General features: G+C 40.4%; 1 protein-coding gene across 4 annotated transcripts in view; it reads right to left on the bottom strand.

Moving 5' to 3' along the window:
* Nucleotides 1-649: 649 nt before the first annotated feature.
* The window catches only part of LOC108717391 (cotranscriptional regulator FAM172A homolog), a 288,433-nt gene continuing 274,467 nt past the window's right edge, over nucleotides 650-14,615 (bottom strand). For all 4 annotated transcript variants that reach the window (XM_018264673.2, XM_018264668.2, XM_041568515.1 and 1 more), the window contains exon 11: nucleotides 650-2,513. In XM_018264673.2, coding sequence (XP_018120162.1) covers nucleotides 2,371-2,513 — 143 coding nt within the window. In that variant the 3' untranslated portion in view covers nucleotides 650-2,370. The remainder of the gene's footprint in view (nucleotides 2,514-14,615) is intronic.

Here is a 14,615-nt window from a genome sequence, read left to right as displayed (position 1 = left end):
TCTGTGGAGCAGCTCGGAAACACAGGAAGGCGTTCACTTAAAGAATAGTTGCATGAAATGCATTCCCCCTTTGTATTCTTAAACCTTAAAGTGACACTTTCCCTGAGATTGTACACAAGTGTGTGTAATAACGGCAATCATTAGATGCAGAATGACATTCAAAGAGGTTGTTCACCTTTGCGTTAACTTTTAGTATGATGTAGAGACTGATATTCTGACACAATTTGCTATTAGTTTTATTTTTTGTATTATTTTGTGGATTTGAGTTATTTAGACTTTTATTCAGCAGCTCTCCAGTTTGCAATTTCTGAAAATTCCCCTAGCAACCATGCATTGGGTTGAATAAGAGACTAGAGTATGAATAGGAGAGGCCTGAATAGATTAAAAAGTAGCAATAACCATACAGTTGTAGCCTTACAGAGATTTTGTTTTTTATATGGGGTCAGCGACCCCCGTTTGAAAGCTGGAAAGAGTCTGGAGAAAAAGGTAAATAATTCAAAAAGTCTAAAAAATAAATAATGAAGACCAAGTTGCTTAGAATGGTCCATTTTATAACATACTAAAAGCTAACAAAGGTGAACCATCTCTTTAAGTCACATAACTGTATGAAACGACTTCTGGAAAGTAATGAAACAAGGTGATGAACCAGTTTCTGTGTTTGGCCATTTATTTTTGGAATTCTCTTATACAATGTATTGGTTAAAATGTATTCTGTACAAAAAAAAACACTTGTTTTAATTAAAAAAAAAAAAAGCATTTTTGAGCAGTACTGTAAAATCCAAGGGACACCGATGTGATCATTCATTTGGACTGTGTATACTACAAAGATCAGCAACTGCGCTTAAAATAATGATTTCAGCCCCAAAAAAAGAGATAAAAGGTGTAAAATACATTTGCGAAGGTAACAGACAGTAATGTGGAAAGCAAATTATTCATCTTAAAAAAAAAAAAAAGGCATAAATTAGAGGCTGCCGTGTACATCCATTAGAAGCGAGCTTTAAAATTCCTGTCTGGATCATCAGCGGAATAATCTTTACATTTAACACCAAATTTGCACCACGTTCTTGCCTGTGTGCTTCACAGTGTTTCAGAGTTAGAAAAAAATAAAATACAATTTGTAAAAGGACGGGGTTAACGATAAAATGAGATTTTCTGCCACTGAGAAAAATTGTTTTTTAAGAGAAAAAAATAGGTCCAAAAAAAAAAAAAAAAACAGATTCGCTATTTTAAGGGTTGACTTCCCATGGAAATGGAGGTCAGTGGCCTTAAAACCGGAGGAGATACAAATACAAATAATGAAATATTTATAGTCTTATTAACATGGACCCGGGTCCTTTTTTTTTTTTTCAGTAGCTAAGCAACATTGATATGATTTAAGTGGGTTTAACTGCATGGGTGCCAGGGAAACCCTTGAGACATCCATATTTAACATCTGCTGGAAGCAAAAGCCGAATATAACACCTAAAATATCTATCTATGCCTTAAAAAAGTATCCGCCGTTGTCTTACCTATCTTAAAATATACCTTTTCTTTTGCGATAAAAAAGGGTTAACAGTATAAGTAAGGTTGGAAAAGCAACCCCCCACTAGGATGAGACTGCTAACTGGTTAAAGTATTAAGCATTAACATTTTCACTGCTGGATGGTCCGGCGATGGCTTTTTTGAAGCAAGATGCCCATGAGATTTACTAAATAAAAGGAAAATAATGCTCATGGGGCTCCGATCTCTTTTCTGGATGAACGGGGGGTATAAATGGCAGTACAATGTCACTGGAACATGTTATTTTCTCCATCAGCGTGAAACAGTTGAGTAAAAATGAGCCGGCACCTCCCCCCCCATCTTCAATATAAAATGTAAGTCAGAAAGCAAATCACAAAGTAATCATGCTTGTGAAAGAGAGAAGATGAAATGGGGGTAATTAAGGTTAAAATAGTCTTCTTCGCTATATTGTGAAGACATGGGGTCCTGCCTAGCGCAGTAGGAGTTAAGCAGGATAAACACTGAGTTAAAAATGTGGGGGCACTGGAGAAGCAAAGCTACTATGGCATCAGCTCAGTGCAGGGCTATGGAAGGGCAATTAGACTTGCACCATGCTGTACAGCCCAGTGCAACTGTCAGCCTTAATCTGTGCTCTGATGGGCGGCACAGAATCCAAGCAGCAGTCCACAGGAAGCACAACCAGTGAAGCCATATTGCTTTGACAGCTGCACTCATGTAGAAATAATGCAAAACGCTATTTAAATGTATACATCATGACCCTGTGCTCTAGGAGGAAAACAATCTAATGACACATGAGAAAGTGGAAAAACTAAGCTTGTGGAGGACTCGAGGAGGATCCCAGTCACCCCCCCCCACCCCGTAGGGTGCATTTTACAGATCTTCATGCTTTATTCTGTTAGAGCGCCTGGTAGGTGTTGGCTTGATCTTTGTGTCCTTCCCTTCCAGGGCTTCGTCAAAGAACTTGAAGATGGAGTGGAAACTCTTCCAGGAGGTCAACTCATGGCGCTCTGTTCCTGGGAGAGAGAAGAATGAAAAAGAGGTAGTGAGAAAGCTGTGCCCCACGCTATATAAGAACCTGACAACCCCCATCTATTAACCCCTCATGTGCCAGTAAGCTCTATTTAACTTTCACACATAAAAGCATCATACAGTTAAACAGTTATGTATTAAAAATAATAAAAGTGTCCAATATAAGGATTGTCGGACATGAATGGGTCATTTAATGGCTTATAGATTTTCTTACAGGTTATGATTGAGAAATGTTCCTTCAACACGGTAGTTTTTATCAAGTATGACGACAAACCGATTCAATGACATCTCAAAGTGTAATGAATATTGTAGCTATTCTTCGTTCACTTTATCTACGATACTTTGGCTTCTCCGAGACCTTCTCAAGCAGTGTTGGACTGGGATGCCAGGGTCCCACCAGAAAACCTTAGGCTAGAGTCCAGCGTGGAACCTATTTCTGTGCAGGACCCGCATTTTTACCCAATTGTGAACCACTACCCGACCCGCAACTGCCTTATCCAAAACCCCACCTGCAACCCGCCGACTATCATCAAACCGGAAGTGATGTTGCTGCAAACTGGAAGTGACATCATCAAACGTGACCGATAGTCGAGAGGGAGAAGGACAGACGCGCGCCGTGTGATGTAAGAGAGCTGGGCCGGAAGTCAGATGAGTGGAGGTAAAGCTGCAGGGAGAGAACTGCAACCTGCATCCTACAGACCCGCATCTATACCCACACATGAAAAGCCTACCCTCATTCCGCAGGGTACCCGCTTTTTTTGCGAGTAACCAGCGGGTACCCAAACTATTATACCTCCCCTCCTCACTCAACCTATTTATTCTTCTAGTCTCTTTTCTCTACATACTATACTCTATTCTCTGCACTGAACAGCCAGAAAAAGAAACAAAGCTTCTAACTTAATTGGCTTTTGGCAGAGAGCCCAGAAAAGCCACCAGGTGCAACTAAAGTACTTTGTAACAATTTTGAGATAAGCAAATAAGTAATTGTAACAATTTAGATCAGGAGGTCCCTTGGGAAAAGTTAGACTCACAGCTTAAAGGGCCAGTAATAAAGTATTTCTTAAGAAATAACTTGCAGAAACTCTGCTTGCGCTCCTCTTCAGAAAAGACGGATCGCAATCGCCTTTTCTGAAGAGGAGCGCAAGCAGAGTTTCTGCAAGTTATTTCTTAAGAAATACTTTATTACTGGCCCTTTAAGCTGTGAGTCTAACTTTCTTATAGGAGATAGCCAGGGAGGACAAATCGAGCCCGAAGTTGCCTCACAAGGAAACTTTTGGCAACTTCGGAAAATGAAGCAATCCGAGTCGGAGATTTACATTCTAGCCGGCGGGAAGGCAGGGGAAAGCAGTTCGGGGAGATTAGTCGCCAGGCAACTAATCTCCCTGAATCTGACCTTGTGTTTCTGCCCTAAAGGGCAATTCACCTTCATTAGCAAAACTGTAATAACTAAAAAAAAAAAAAAAAACACAGAAATATGTTCAAACTTTCATAACCTGCCAAATTTTGTAAAATGAACATGTTAATTAGGGGTGTGGCCACAAAAATGGCCACGGTGAAAAAAATTCGCCACTCCACGCGCAACAATTTTTTTTGTCCCTATTTTTTATTTCCAAAATATTGGGAGGTATGATTTAACACTGTGTGCATGAGTCTTAATGGGACATGTGAGTGAATGGACCCACAGGCTGAATAAATATTGTGCCATTTGACCACACATAGGTCAGTGCAGAAGTTGGGTGGTGATGAACCCCCTACATAGTAATCTGATCACCCAAAACATGTGTCTAGGGCCCCACACACAGACCAGTATCAGCTTGCTCAGAGGAAAGCTCAATGGATGTTTTGGTTGGGCTGTGTGGCTGAAACAGAAGTAGAGTAGTTTCTTTTAACAAATGATAGCTTTCAGGGCCTCAGTCCTAGAACTAAGAAGTGGGCCTTAAGCTATATATATATATATATATGAAACGACTGCGCTCCGATGTACAGACAGAGCAAATGTTCATTACTGAGAATACCTGCCCATATAAGCGGTGCAACAGAAGGCAACTGTTTCGGCCGAACCGAATCTGAATCCTAATTTGCATATGCAAATTAGGGGTGGGGAGGGAAAGTGTGTGACTATATGTCACAAAACAATGAAGTAAAAAATGTTTTCCCCTTCCCACCATTTGCATATGCAAATTAGGATTTGGTTCGAATCTTTCGCAAAGGATTCACGGGTTCGGCCGAATCCAAAATAGTGGATTTGGTGCATCCCTAATATTAACTGCTTCAGCACCTAGCTCAGAAAATATAGTTATTCCTACTTTTTTCACACATTTTCGACTCCAAAAAAAATGGAAATTCCCGAGAACAAAATATTTACAGGTGAAACAATGTGCAGAAGTTTCTGCTGCTTATCCCCGGTGTGTCTGAGAGGTAGAGATTAATGGAAATGTTGAAGGAGGAGAGTCCTGTGGCTGCACAGTAAATGCTTGGGATGTGTTTATAAATGCAGAATGTTATGCAGCTGCACAAATGCATAGGCACAAATGGATACCCCATGCAAATAGCCCACGCACATACATTCTGCTCTTTCCCCGCTCTCTAACTGCCACTTTTATAAATGACACATTGCGAAAGAAACCTTCACACACCATACGGCTGTGTGTATGACTGCACACACTAAATGGCATCTGGTTTGTGAACACCACTCACCAGCAAAATCACAGCCGGGTTCTGTATGTCACAGTCTCATCTGCTAACAAGCACGCCTATTATTTCTCATATCTGCCCTCAGAAGGGAGAATTTACATTTTTTTTTTCTTTTTAAGATTGCACAGAAGAATTTTTTCCCAATCTTTTTGTATTCGCTTTAACTCCTTCTTTTCTGACAAAGCACGCGGCCGCTAAAGGAGTTAAATTATAAATGCATCAACTGGGGGAGAACTGGCATAAACACTGAAAGAGAATCTCACCACCTGCTTCATCTGCTACAGCAAATTTATTCAAAGGGGGGATAGGTCATAGGTCTGCAAGGCATGTGTCTGAGCGCCTTAATCATCTGCAAACAGCACCCAGTGTGAGTGGTTTCAATGTGCTGCTAGAAATGCAGCCTTAAGTTATTCATCTTGTGCACGCAGAAATCACAGCTAATTTGCAGGAGCCCGATGGCTGCTGAATGGGAGTTGGGTGGGCACAATGCAGTGAGGTGCCCATGTCTCAGCAAAGCCCATTGAGAAATAGAGAGAAGATGACCCTGCAGAGCTGAAATATAACATTATGCAGACAAACCATTACGTCAGATTTCGGGCATCCCCCCCCCCAAGAATCGTTGCATACTTTTCATACTTTAACACTGTTAATGTTCATACTTTTTTTTTTTCATAATAGTAGGTCATTGCTATGGTTACCCTACAATGGTGCAACACTTCTCTTTCCCTTCAGCTATTCGCTCCGTCTTGGTAACCGCATTTGTTGCCTAGCAACAGTTTTGTGACAGTATCACAATCTGGTAAGAACAACAATGGAGACGTTACTGCAGCTGAGTGAGGTGGAGAGGGGAGAAATGTGGCCACAATACACGCAAGACGACGTGGCCGTTGGGGTCAAAACTGAATATGGGGCCGGTTAGCGTCTGCCCGTGGCTTCTAACAAAGAGCAATGAGATCATATTCAACAGTGTTACAATGTTTGCTTTGCTGATTTCCTCCATGTAGATGATGAATATCAAATAGCATGATGTGTAGCCTTCACTGTTTTTGTCTATGTCCTGGTTTTGCTTTACAAGATCTTCTCATTCAGTCCAAAGCAGGAGAACTAAGCCTGGCACACAAGGGCTGTTTTCTGTGGACCTTTGGGCTGGCGTATCATATAGAGAGTAAATTGGTTAGACAAATTGCATGGAGTTGGTTAGTCTGTTGGTGTCGGAGCTAGTAACCCCTTCACTTTCTTTTGTCCAAATAAATGAGTCTAATATCAAACACACACTGAGATTAAGGTATCTAATGTAATCCTGCAGAAGCAACCTCTTATGGGTTACTTTGCCATAAAAAAAAGGTGTGTATTCCATGCTGGTGGTGGTGGTGGTGAGGTTGGCCTTGAAGATGTCTGGAAGCCAAAGGCAGACGTGATGTTTAACATGATGGAATGTAGCAATGTTTATATATGATGTTTTCACTAGGGATGCACCGAATTCGGGATTTGGCCTTTTTCAGCAGGATTTGGATTCTTCATGGCTTTTTGTCACAAAACAAGAAAGTAAAAAATGTTTTCCCCTTCCCATCGCTAATTTGCATATGCAAATTAGGATTCGGTTTGGTATTCGTCCGAATCTTTCGCGAAGGATTCGGGGGTTCGGCCGAATCCAAAATAGCGGATTCAGTGCATCCCTAGTTTTCACACACTCTGGAAAGCCTGTGCAAACATGTTTGTGCCTAATAACCATTGGCAGACACATTGTCAGAGCATTTCCCAGAATTTTAATGTAACTGGACCTGGCGAAATTCACATGCTATGCCTGAACATCACGGCAGAACTTATACCTATTTGTTAATAGTATGAATTTGTATCTAAGTCATTGTGGTCAAGTAGGAGGGACATTGGCATTCATGTTACTGCCCTATGATTGGTGGATGTTCTGCACCAGGGGAGCTGTATGTATTGTGTTTTTGTGTCTAGCAGTGCAGCCAATAATAATGGAGGCTTGTGGTGTAAGTTTAGTTAGTTGCTGAAACCAGTAATTCCTAGCCAAAGTCAGATTCCATATAACCACCTATCCTGTGTTCTTCAAAGTAAATGAACACAGACCCTTACACAGTACAAATCAGATGATTAAGCCCTGAAATTTCCACAACACAAGTACCACATTCCCATTTGTACTAATTAAATCCAGTTGTTCCATCTTATGCCTAATTTGTATCAATATTCAGTGCAATCTGATCATCTGCTCACACCGCTTATAGGGACACCGCTGAAGTGTGCTTATTGCACGGGAATACCCAAAAGAGACAAATTGTCTCTATAATCTCTATACATGCTGTGAGTAAACTAAACCTAAGGGGTTGTTTCTGTAGTGCCTTTGCCATGAGCAATATCTCTTTGACAGGCCACTCGTCTTCCCAGCCATCACATTCCTTATTAGGAACAGCAACGCCACGTTTAACGTTTTAAAGTAATGAAAATATAATGTACTGTTGTGCTGCACTGCTACAACTGCTGGGTTTTCTTCAGAAACTCTACTATAGTTCATATAAACAAGCTGCTGTGTAGCCATGGGGGCAGCCATTCAAAGCTGAAAAGGGAAAAAAGGCACAGGTTACAGATAAACTCTGTAGTATACAATGGGACTCTTTAAAACTTATCTGCTATCTACTGTGTATCCTGTGCTTGAATGGCTGCCCCCATGGATACACAGCAGCTTGTTTATATAAACTATAGTTGTGTTCTTAAAGCAAACACACAGATTTTACCAGTGCAGACCAACATATTGCCATTCCATTAAAACACTTTAATTTTTTGGTGTTACTGTTAATTTAAGCAATTCCCAGACAGACCCTGACTCCTTGTATCCTCGTGTACTTTTCCCACTCCTGCCTCAGACTTCTCTAATGCTGAAGCCTCTTCCTTGTGCCACTAGACAGGTCATGGTCTTCATATGGCCAGTATGTGACCAGTATGTAGCCTAGCACTATACCGACACAATCCCATTGCTTTTCATTGAACAATTTCTACCCTACAAATTGCTTTGCAATGCACATACAGTACCGATATTTGAACAGTTTAACTACTACCTTTTTCTTTACTTCTCAGAATTCTAATTTCTCAAGAACCTTGAATTGTTTAATAGCTACAAAGGAGTTACAGAAGCCATACAACAAGATTACAGCTACACTTTCTCTTTCTATACTTCCTTCAGTGAAATACAGATGTTTGTTAGGATTATTGATTGTGTTTCAGTGCGTATATGTATTATTGCTTTAGAATATGCACATTTGTATTCCATATATTGTGGGTTAAAACATTTCCATTCATTTTATATAGCACAGAATGTGTAGTGGAGTGGATTAACAGGGAAGGTCCGTTATCATGTTTTCTCCTCTTACTATTTGTGACCAATAAAAAGATCCCTTATATAACCTGTATTATAAGAAACAAATGCTTACTGGATATGTGAGAATGAATGCATTTACAAAGAGGACTTGGATTTTTTCAATGTAGTCAGCACAAGAAGTCGTTCCAGGGAATTCTCCATCATATGTAGCCATAACTGCTGTTCCCTCACAAGTGTAGTTTTGATTTATACGAGTATCTCACTGCCTGAGCTAAAATATGATAAAGAAATATCAATATGAGAAGAGCAAGTTCTCAACTCTTTAACTGGTATTGTTTTTTTATCAAACACCAAATGAGATCAGGTATTGTTTCCACCTGCCAGATTACCAGGCAAGATAACTTGCTAATAATCTCACTAGAAAAGACTATTACACGGCACACACACAAGTCTAACATCACCATGTCTAATACCAGGCAATGGTTGTGGTCATTGAACTTATGGGCAGTGATGAATTACCGTGAGAAGGAATACTGCTCTGGGTTTGTTATGTTTGGGCTAGGTTCCTTAGTTCCAGTAAAAACCAACCTTACCACTAGAGAGAACCATGTCATTCTTGACATTAATGCACATTGTAAGGTCGGTATAAAACTGGCTGATATGGAATGAAAGAACATGTCTGGCCTGCACAGTTCCTGATGAAGGAAGGTTAAACCCCCCGAAACGTTGATCTTTGTGGTGAAATATTAATAAAAAGAGGGGCCGCGTCCCCGACTGCAGATATATAGAGTGTGTGTGGACCTGTGAATTTACTGCTGCACAGAGCCTAACCTCAACTCAACGAACACCTACACGATAAATTGAATTTCAAAAACAAACCAGTCCATACATAGCCTTATGTCTAGCAAAGATTTGCATAACAACCCCATAAAGGTTATACACAACCTTATATTTATCAAAAATTCATCTTGTTTGCCCTATAGTCGAATAGTCCACCCCCTGCAAAGATGACTCATTTTAAATGGATTCAATTGTCCTGGTTTTGTGTTACAGTAACATTTAAATGTTGTACATTATGTTTTGGGCTTCAGTACCAGCCCAAGGCAATCGCAGCCATTTAGCAGTAAAGATCTGTGTCTCCAAAGATGCCCCAGTAGCTCCCCGTCTTCTTTTCTGCTGATTCACTGCACATGCTCTGTGCTGCTGTTTCTTACTGAGCTTAGGGACCCACTCACAATATACAGTACACATAGAATAGAAATGTCACACTATAAGAATTACTAATCAACCTTATATCTGTCAACTCAGAAACCAGCACAATTGGCATCAGAATTTAATAATCAGCCTTGTAGCATCACCTTATATTAGGGTCAGGCCACACGAGCAGATTCGGGAAGATTAGTCGCCCCAACGACAAATCTCCTCTTCTTCGGGGGCGTCAATCTCCCAGAACTGCCTTCCCCTGCCCTCCGCTGGTTAAAATGAAGCGCGTGCCTTCCCCCAGGCGATTTACATTTTAGCTGGTGGAGGGAAGGGGAAGGCAGTTCTGGGAGATTGACGCCCCGAAGAAGAGGAAATTTGTCGATGGGGCGACTAATCTCCCGAATCTGCTCATGTGGCCTGACCCTTACAGTCCAACCTCATTTTCTGCTTGATAATTTGTGACGACCCCTAAGCTTAGCCTCTCAACAGCTGCTCAGAACCCACTGAGCATGTGAGTGTCACAGACACTTTCCAAGATGGTGACCAACTGTGACAAGTTTGAAGTCCTTAATCATTACTGCTATTGACAAGCTGAAACTTTAGGCTGGTGCAATAAGTTCAGTATATAAAATATGGCATTTTTAGCCACATCAATTTTTAGGGTTTAGTTCTCCTTTAAAATGGATGAAATACAGCACCCTAGCACAATAAAATAATTCCCATTGGCAGCTACTCTCTGTACGTTTCTCTATCCATGAACAAATAACATCTCCAAGTCCAACAGACCTTACATTATCAAGCAAACATGAGTGTGCCAATCAAGTGAACCCCCACAGTTCCACCTCGTACACACTAAAAAGCAAGTAGATTTATTTGATATGATCTGTCGTTCATAAAGCCATTCTGATTGTCTTTCATAATAACATCCTCCCAAACATAATCCTGAATGTAATCTCTTAACAGATCTTCCTATCTAGAATTCTAGAAGTGTTATAACAGTAGTAGTCATTTGCATTACACAAACATTAAACGGCTAAACTATAACAGGGCCCTTTATGTATCAGTGTTTTTTTTTTTGCCATTTGCAACTAGAATAGAAAAACAGCCACCAGATCAATGAGCTGCCCTTAACATATTACACTACACAAAAAAGCAACCTCTACTGGCAACTTCATACAAATTCATTAAGAAAACATGCTGAAAGGATTGATACAAAGCTGACTGTAGTGTCTGGACTGCAAAATCTCAGTGACTTAATAGATCACAAAACCAACAGAAATATTACAAATATCTTACATTTTTAGTCCTTTCAGATTCACTGCACTTCAAGTCAAGGCAAATGCCGCTGTCCAAGGAAGCACAATGGATTCAGGAAAAAGCTGAATAAACAACAACAAAAGAGGCAAATGTCAATCCCATCTTCCTTTCTACACGTGACATTGTCAACTCCAAAGCACAAAAAACATTCCAACTCTTAGCCAAACAAAAAGTCCGCTTTCTATTACCCAAGGAGACATTTTAGAAGGTGAGAAGGTACTTCACTTCTAATGCTCCTTAATCCACAGCCACTAAAGGTTCTAAAATGTGGTGATGGTTTTGGGATAAAGACCGCTGGGAATAGCTCGGGGAAGTCCAACCCCTTCTTAAGGGTCACCAAACAACTTTAAAATGCTAATGATTTTCAGTCATTCCTGCCGAGAGCCAGATTTGAACTGGTGACCTTAGGGTGAGAGGCTACGTATCTCAATGCCAATCTAGAAAGACCAAATCATGTACTAATGTACTGATATGACACAGCAAATTAAGTTGGAAACCATTTCATTTAATCGTTGAAAGGATCACTAGAGCTTTTAATTATAAACAAAGACACAAGCCAACTCACACAAGCAGTGTCTGCACAGACATTCAGCAAGATGGGGTAGCTCTAAAACAAATCTTATCTAATTATTGCAAATGCTGTAAAGATAATGGGGCAGATTTACTAAAGGGCAAAGTGGCCGACAATTCACCAGAAACCCCATCCGCAGGGACATCACCAATTTACTAAAGGTGCCCATACATGGAGAGATCCGGTCGTTTGGCGTTGTCGCCAAACGAGCGGATCTCCCTCCGATATGCCCACCTTGAGGTGGGCAATATCGGGCTGATCCGATCGTGGGCCCTAGGGCCCAACGATCGGATCCTAGCGAACGCAAACCGGCGGTCGGATCGCGGGACCGCATCAACGAACAGATGCGGCCGCGATCCGACGGGATTTTTAATCCCATCCGATCGAGATCTGGACGACTTTTGGCCAGATCTCGATCGGGGAAGCCCGTCGGGGGGCCCCCATACACGGGCCCGTGTATGGCCACCTTTACAGGCATAGAGGACAATTTGTAAGCGAACAAGACCGTCTCTAGCGTACGGACGCACCTATTGTCAGGCGACTTTTCGCTCAGGTGAATGGTTGTTACTGCACAAATTCAGCGGATTTTACAGAACGTTACCTCTTTCGCCAGAGTTTACTTCGCCAGCTCAGACCAGTTGAACTGATAAAATGAAGCTACATCCTCCTCAATCTCATGTCAGTGACATCATATCCTGTATGCTGGAAATTCATAAAAGTTCTAAAAAACGCTGGCGTCTTTTAATTTTTTAAAGCGGGATTGCCTTCAAAAGTCCGAACTATTAAAGATTTTTGTGTTAACTTTTTTTCCAACCATTTCAGGGGGATGCCACATTTGTTTTAGGGTGGGCTCATGTCTAGGTCTATGATCTCTTATAACTCTATTTTCCTTCCTTGGACGTTTGTAATAATAAGTGGCCACTTCAAGCATTTGCAGCAACATCTCTAATAAAGACGTCTATACGACCTGTATGTACCCGCCCTATTCATATTGACCTAAGCGCAAGAGGCAGAAATGAACACTAGCGAACTTTACTATGAAATGCTCGCACTGCCGAAGTACCACTACCGAAAAGTAACAAGCGTTCTGCTGCCCAAACGCAACTTTATATTTTAGTGAAGTAGCGTAGTGGTAACGCTGTCGAAAATTCTGTGAATTTGTCCCAATGTGTATTGGAGGTTTTGCTGTGTAAAATAATATATTTATAGTGTGAAATAGCGCCAGATCCACTGCTAGGCTTGTTTCTTACTGCCTCTGTCACTCATTTCTTCTCTCAGCCATTTACAAAAAAAGACTATAGTTTTCCTCCCTGCATTTACATTGATGTGCCGAGTACTGACCCTGGGTTTATTAGGGTGACCTTTAGGTGGTTTGCGCTGATGAACATTGCTGCACAAAGAAAGGTGCCGGAGACGTGTTAATTATTTTATGGACGGAGCTTACTGCTGTGGGTCAAGTATACCAGTCATGTGATCATCAACTTAATAACCTTCAAGCTGACATCTTTACCTGCCTCTGCCCAGAAGAAATACATTGCCTCTAATTCAGTGGAATAAGATTTAGAATATACGCACATATTTGTGTTTTTTTGAACTTTGTACCTTTAAAAAAGTGTCATCAATAGCCCATTAGAATGTTATAGGGGTGATAATTTAGACAAGGTATGCATGCATGGAGACACCCATTACTGTGTTATCTATATGGTACGGGATCCATTATCCGGAAATCCATTATCCAGAAAGCTCAGAATTACGGGAAGGCTGTCTCCCATAGACTCCATTTTAAGCAAATAATTCTGATTTTTCTCTGTAAAAATAACACAGTACCTTGTATTTAACCCAACTAAGATATAATTGATCCTTATTACAGGCAAAAGCAGCCTATTGGGCTTATTTCATGTTTAAATACATTTTAAGTACACTTAATTTATGGAGTTCCAAATGACAGAAAGATCCCTTATCTGGAAAGCCCCAGGTCCTGAGCATTCTGAATATTAGGTTCCATATTCCAAATTCTTTGTTGATACTGACAATAAACACGGCAGATTCTGAGTTCCTTTGTGTGCACATCCATCATATGTTCCCTTCTGTGTGTCCTTGTATCTGAATGTAAGTGTAATGTGCTAAAACTCATGCAAATTAAAGTGCAAAACAGTGGAAGTTCCCTAGGATTTGGGGGAAGTGGGTGAAGCCAGTAAGGGGTTTGCTGTAGGTTCCCATAATTTTTTAGTACTGATTATGTACTCCCCAATATTAGATTCAATTAAAAAGTTGCAAAAATATATGATGTTCATAAACTGATTTAATTACTAATTAGTTTTGATATACAAGTATGGGATCCTTTATCCGGAAACCGTTATCCAGAAAGCTCCATTTTAATCAAATAATTGACATGTATCAAAATGATTTTCTTTTTCTCTGTAATAATAAAACGGTATCTTTTGTTCTTAACTAATATATGATTAATCCTTATTGGAGACAAAACAACCCTATTGGGTATAATTAATGTTTTTTTAATAGACTTGCAGTATGGAGTTTCACATTTTGGAAAGACCCCTTATTCGGAAAACCCCAGGTCCTGAGCTTTCTGGATAATAGGTCCCATACCTGTATAGATTTAAAACAGTCCAGACAAAATGAACATGGCCTGTTTATAAAAGGGGTACAGGATATAACTGGTAGATTAAACCAAGCCTTCACAGACAGGATTAGTTTCCAAAAGTGTCACCATTTTCAGATTAAATATTTGGAAAATAGACTATTGAATGATGACACAGAATTAATAAAAAGAGTATTGATAGGCTGCAAGATTAGCATTTTCCTTACTACATTATTTACTTTTTTACCCCCCTTGTATCAGTGCAAAGCATTTTATACTTCCGTTCAAGCGTTCTCCAAAACAAAACAGATTAGACTCCATTTTGGTTTAAAGGGAAAATATAACCCCCTTTTTGACATGAGCTC

This window comes from Xenopus laevis, chromosome 1L (genome assembly GCF_017654675.1).
Source record: "Xenopus laevis strain J_2021 chromosome 1L, Xenopus_laevis_v10.1, whole genome shotgun sequence".
Classification (NCBI taxonomy): Eukaryota; Metazoa; Chordata; class Amphibia; order Anura; family Pipidae; genus Xenopus; species Xenopus laevis.
The sequence above is the reverse complement of the archived record's forward strand: the minus strand, read 5'-3'. Positions and strand labels throughout refer to the sequence as shown.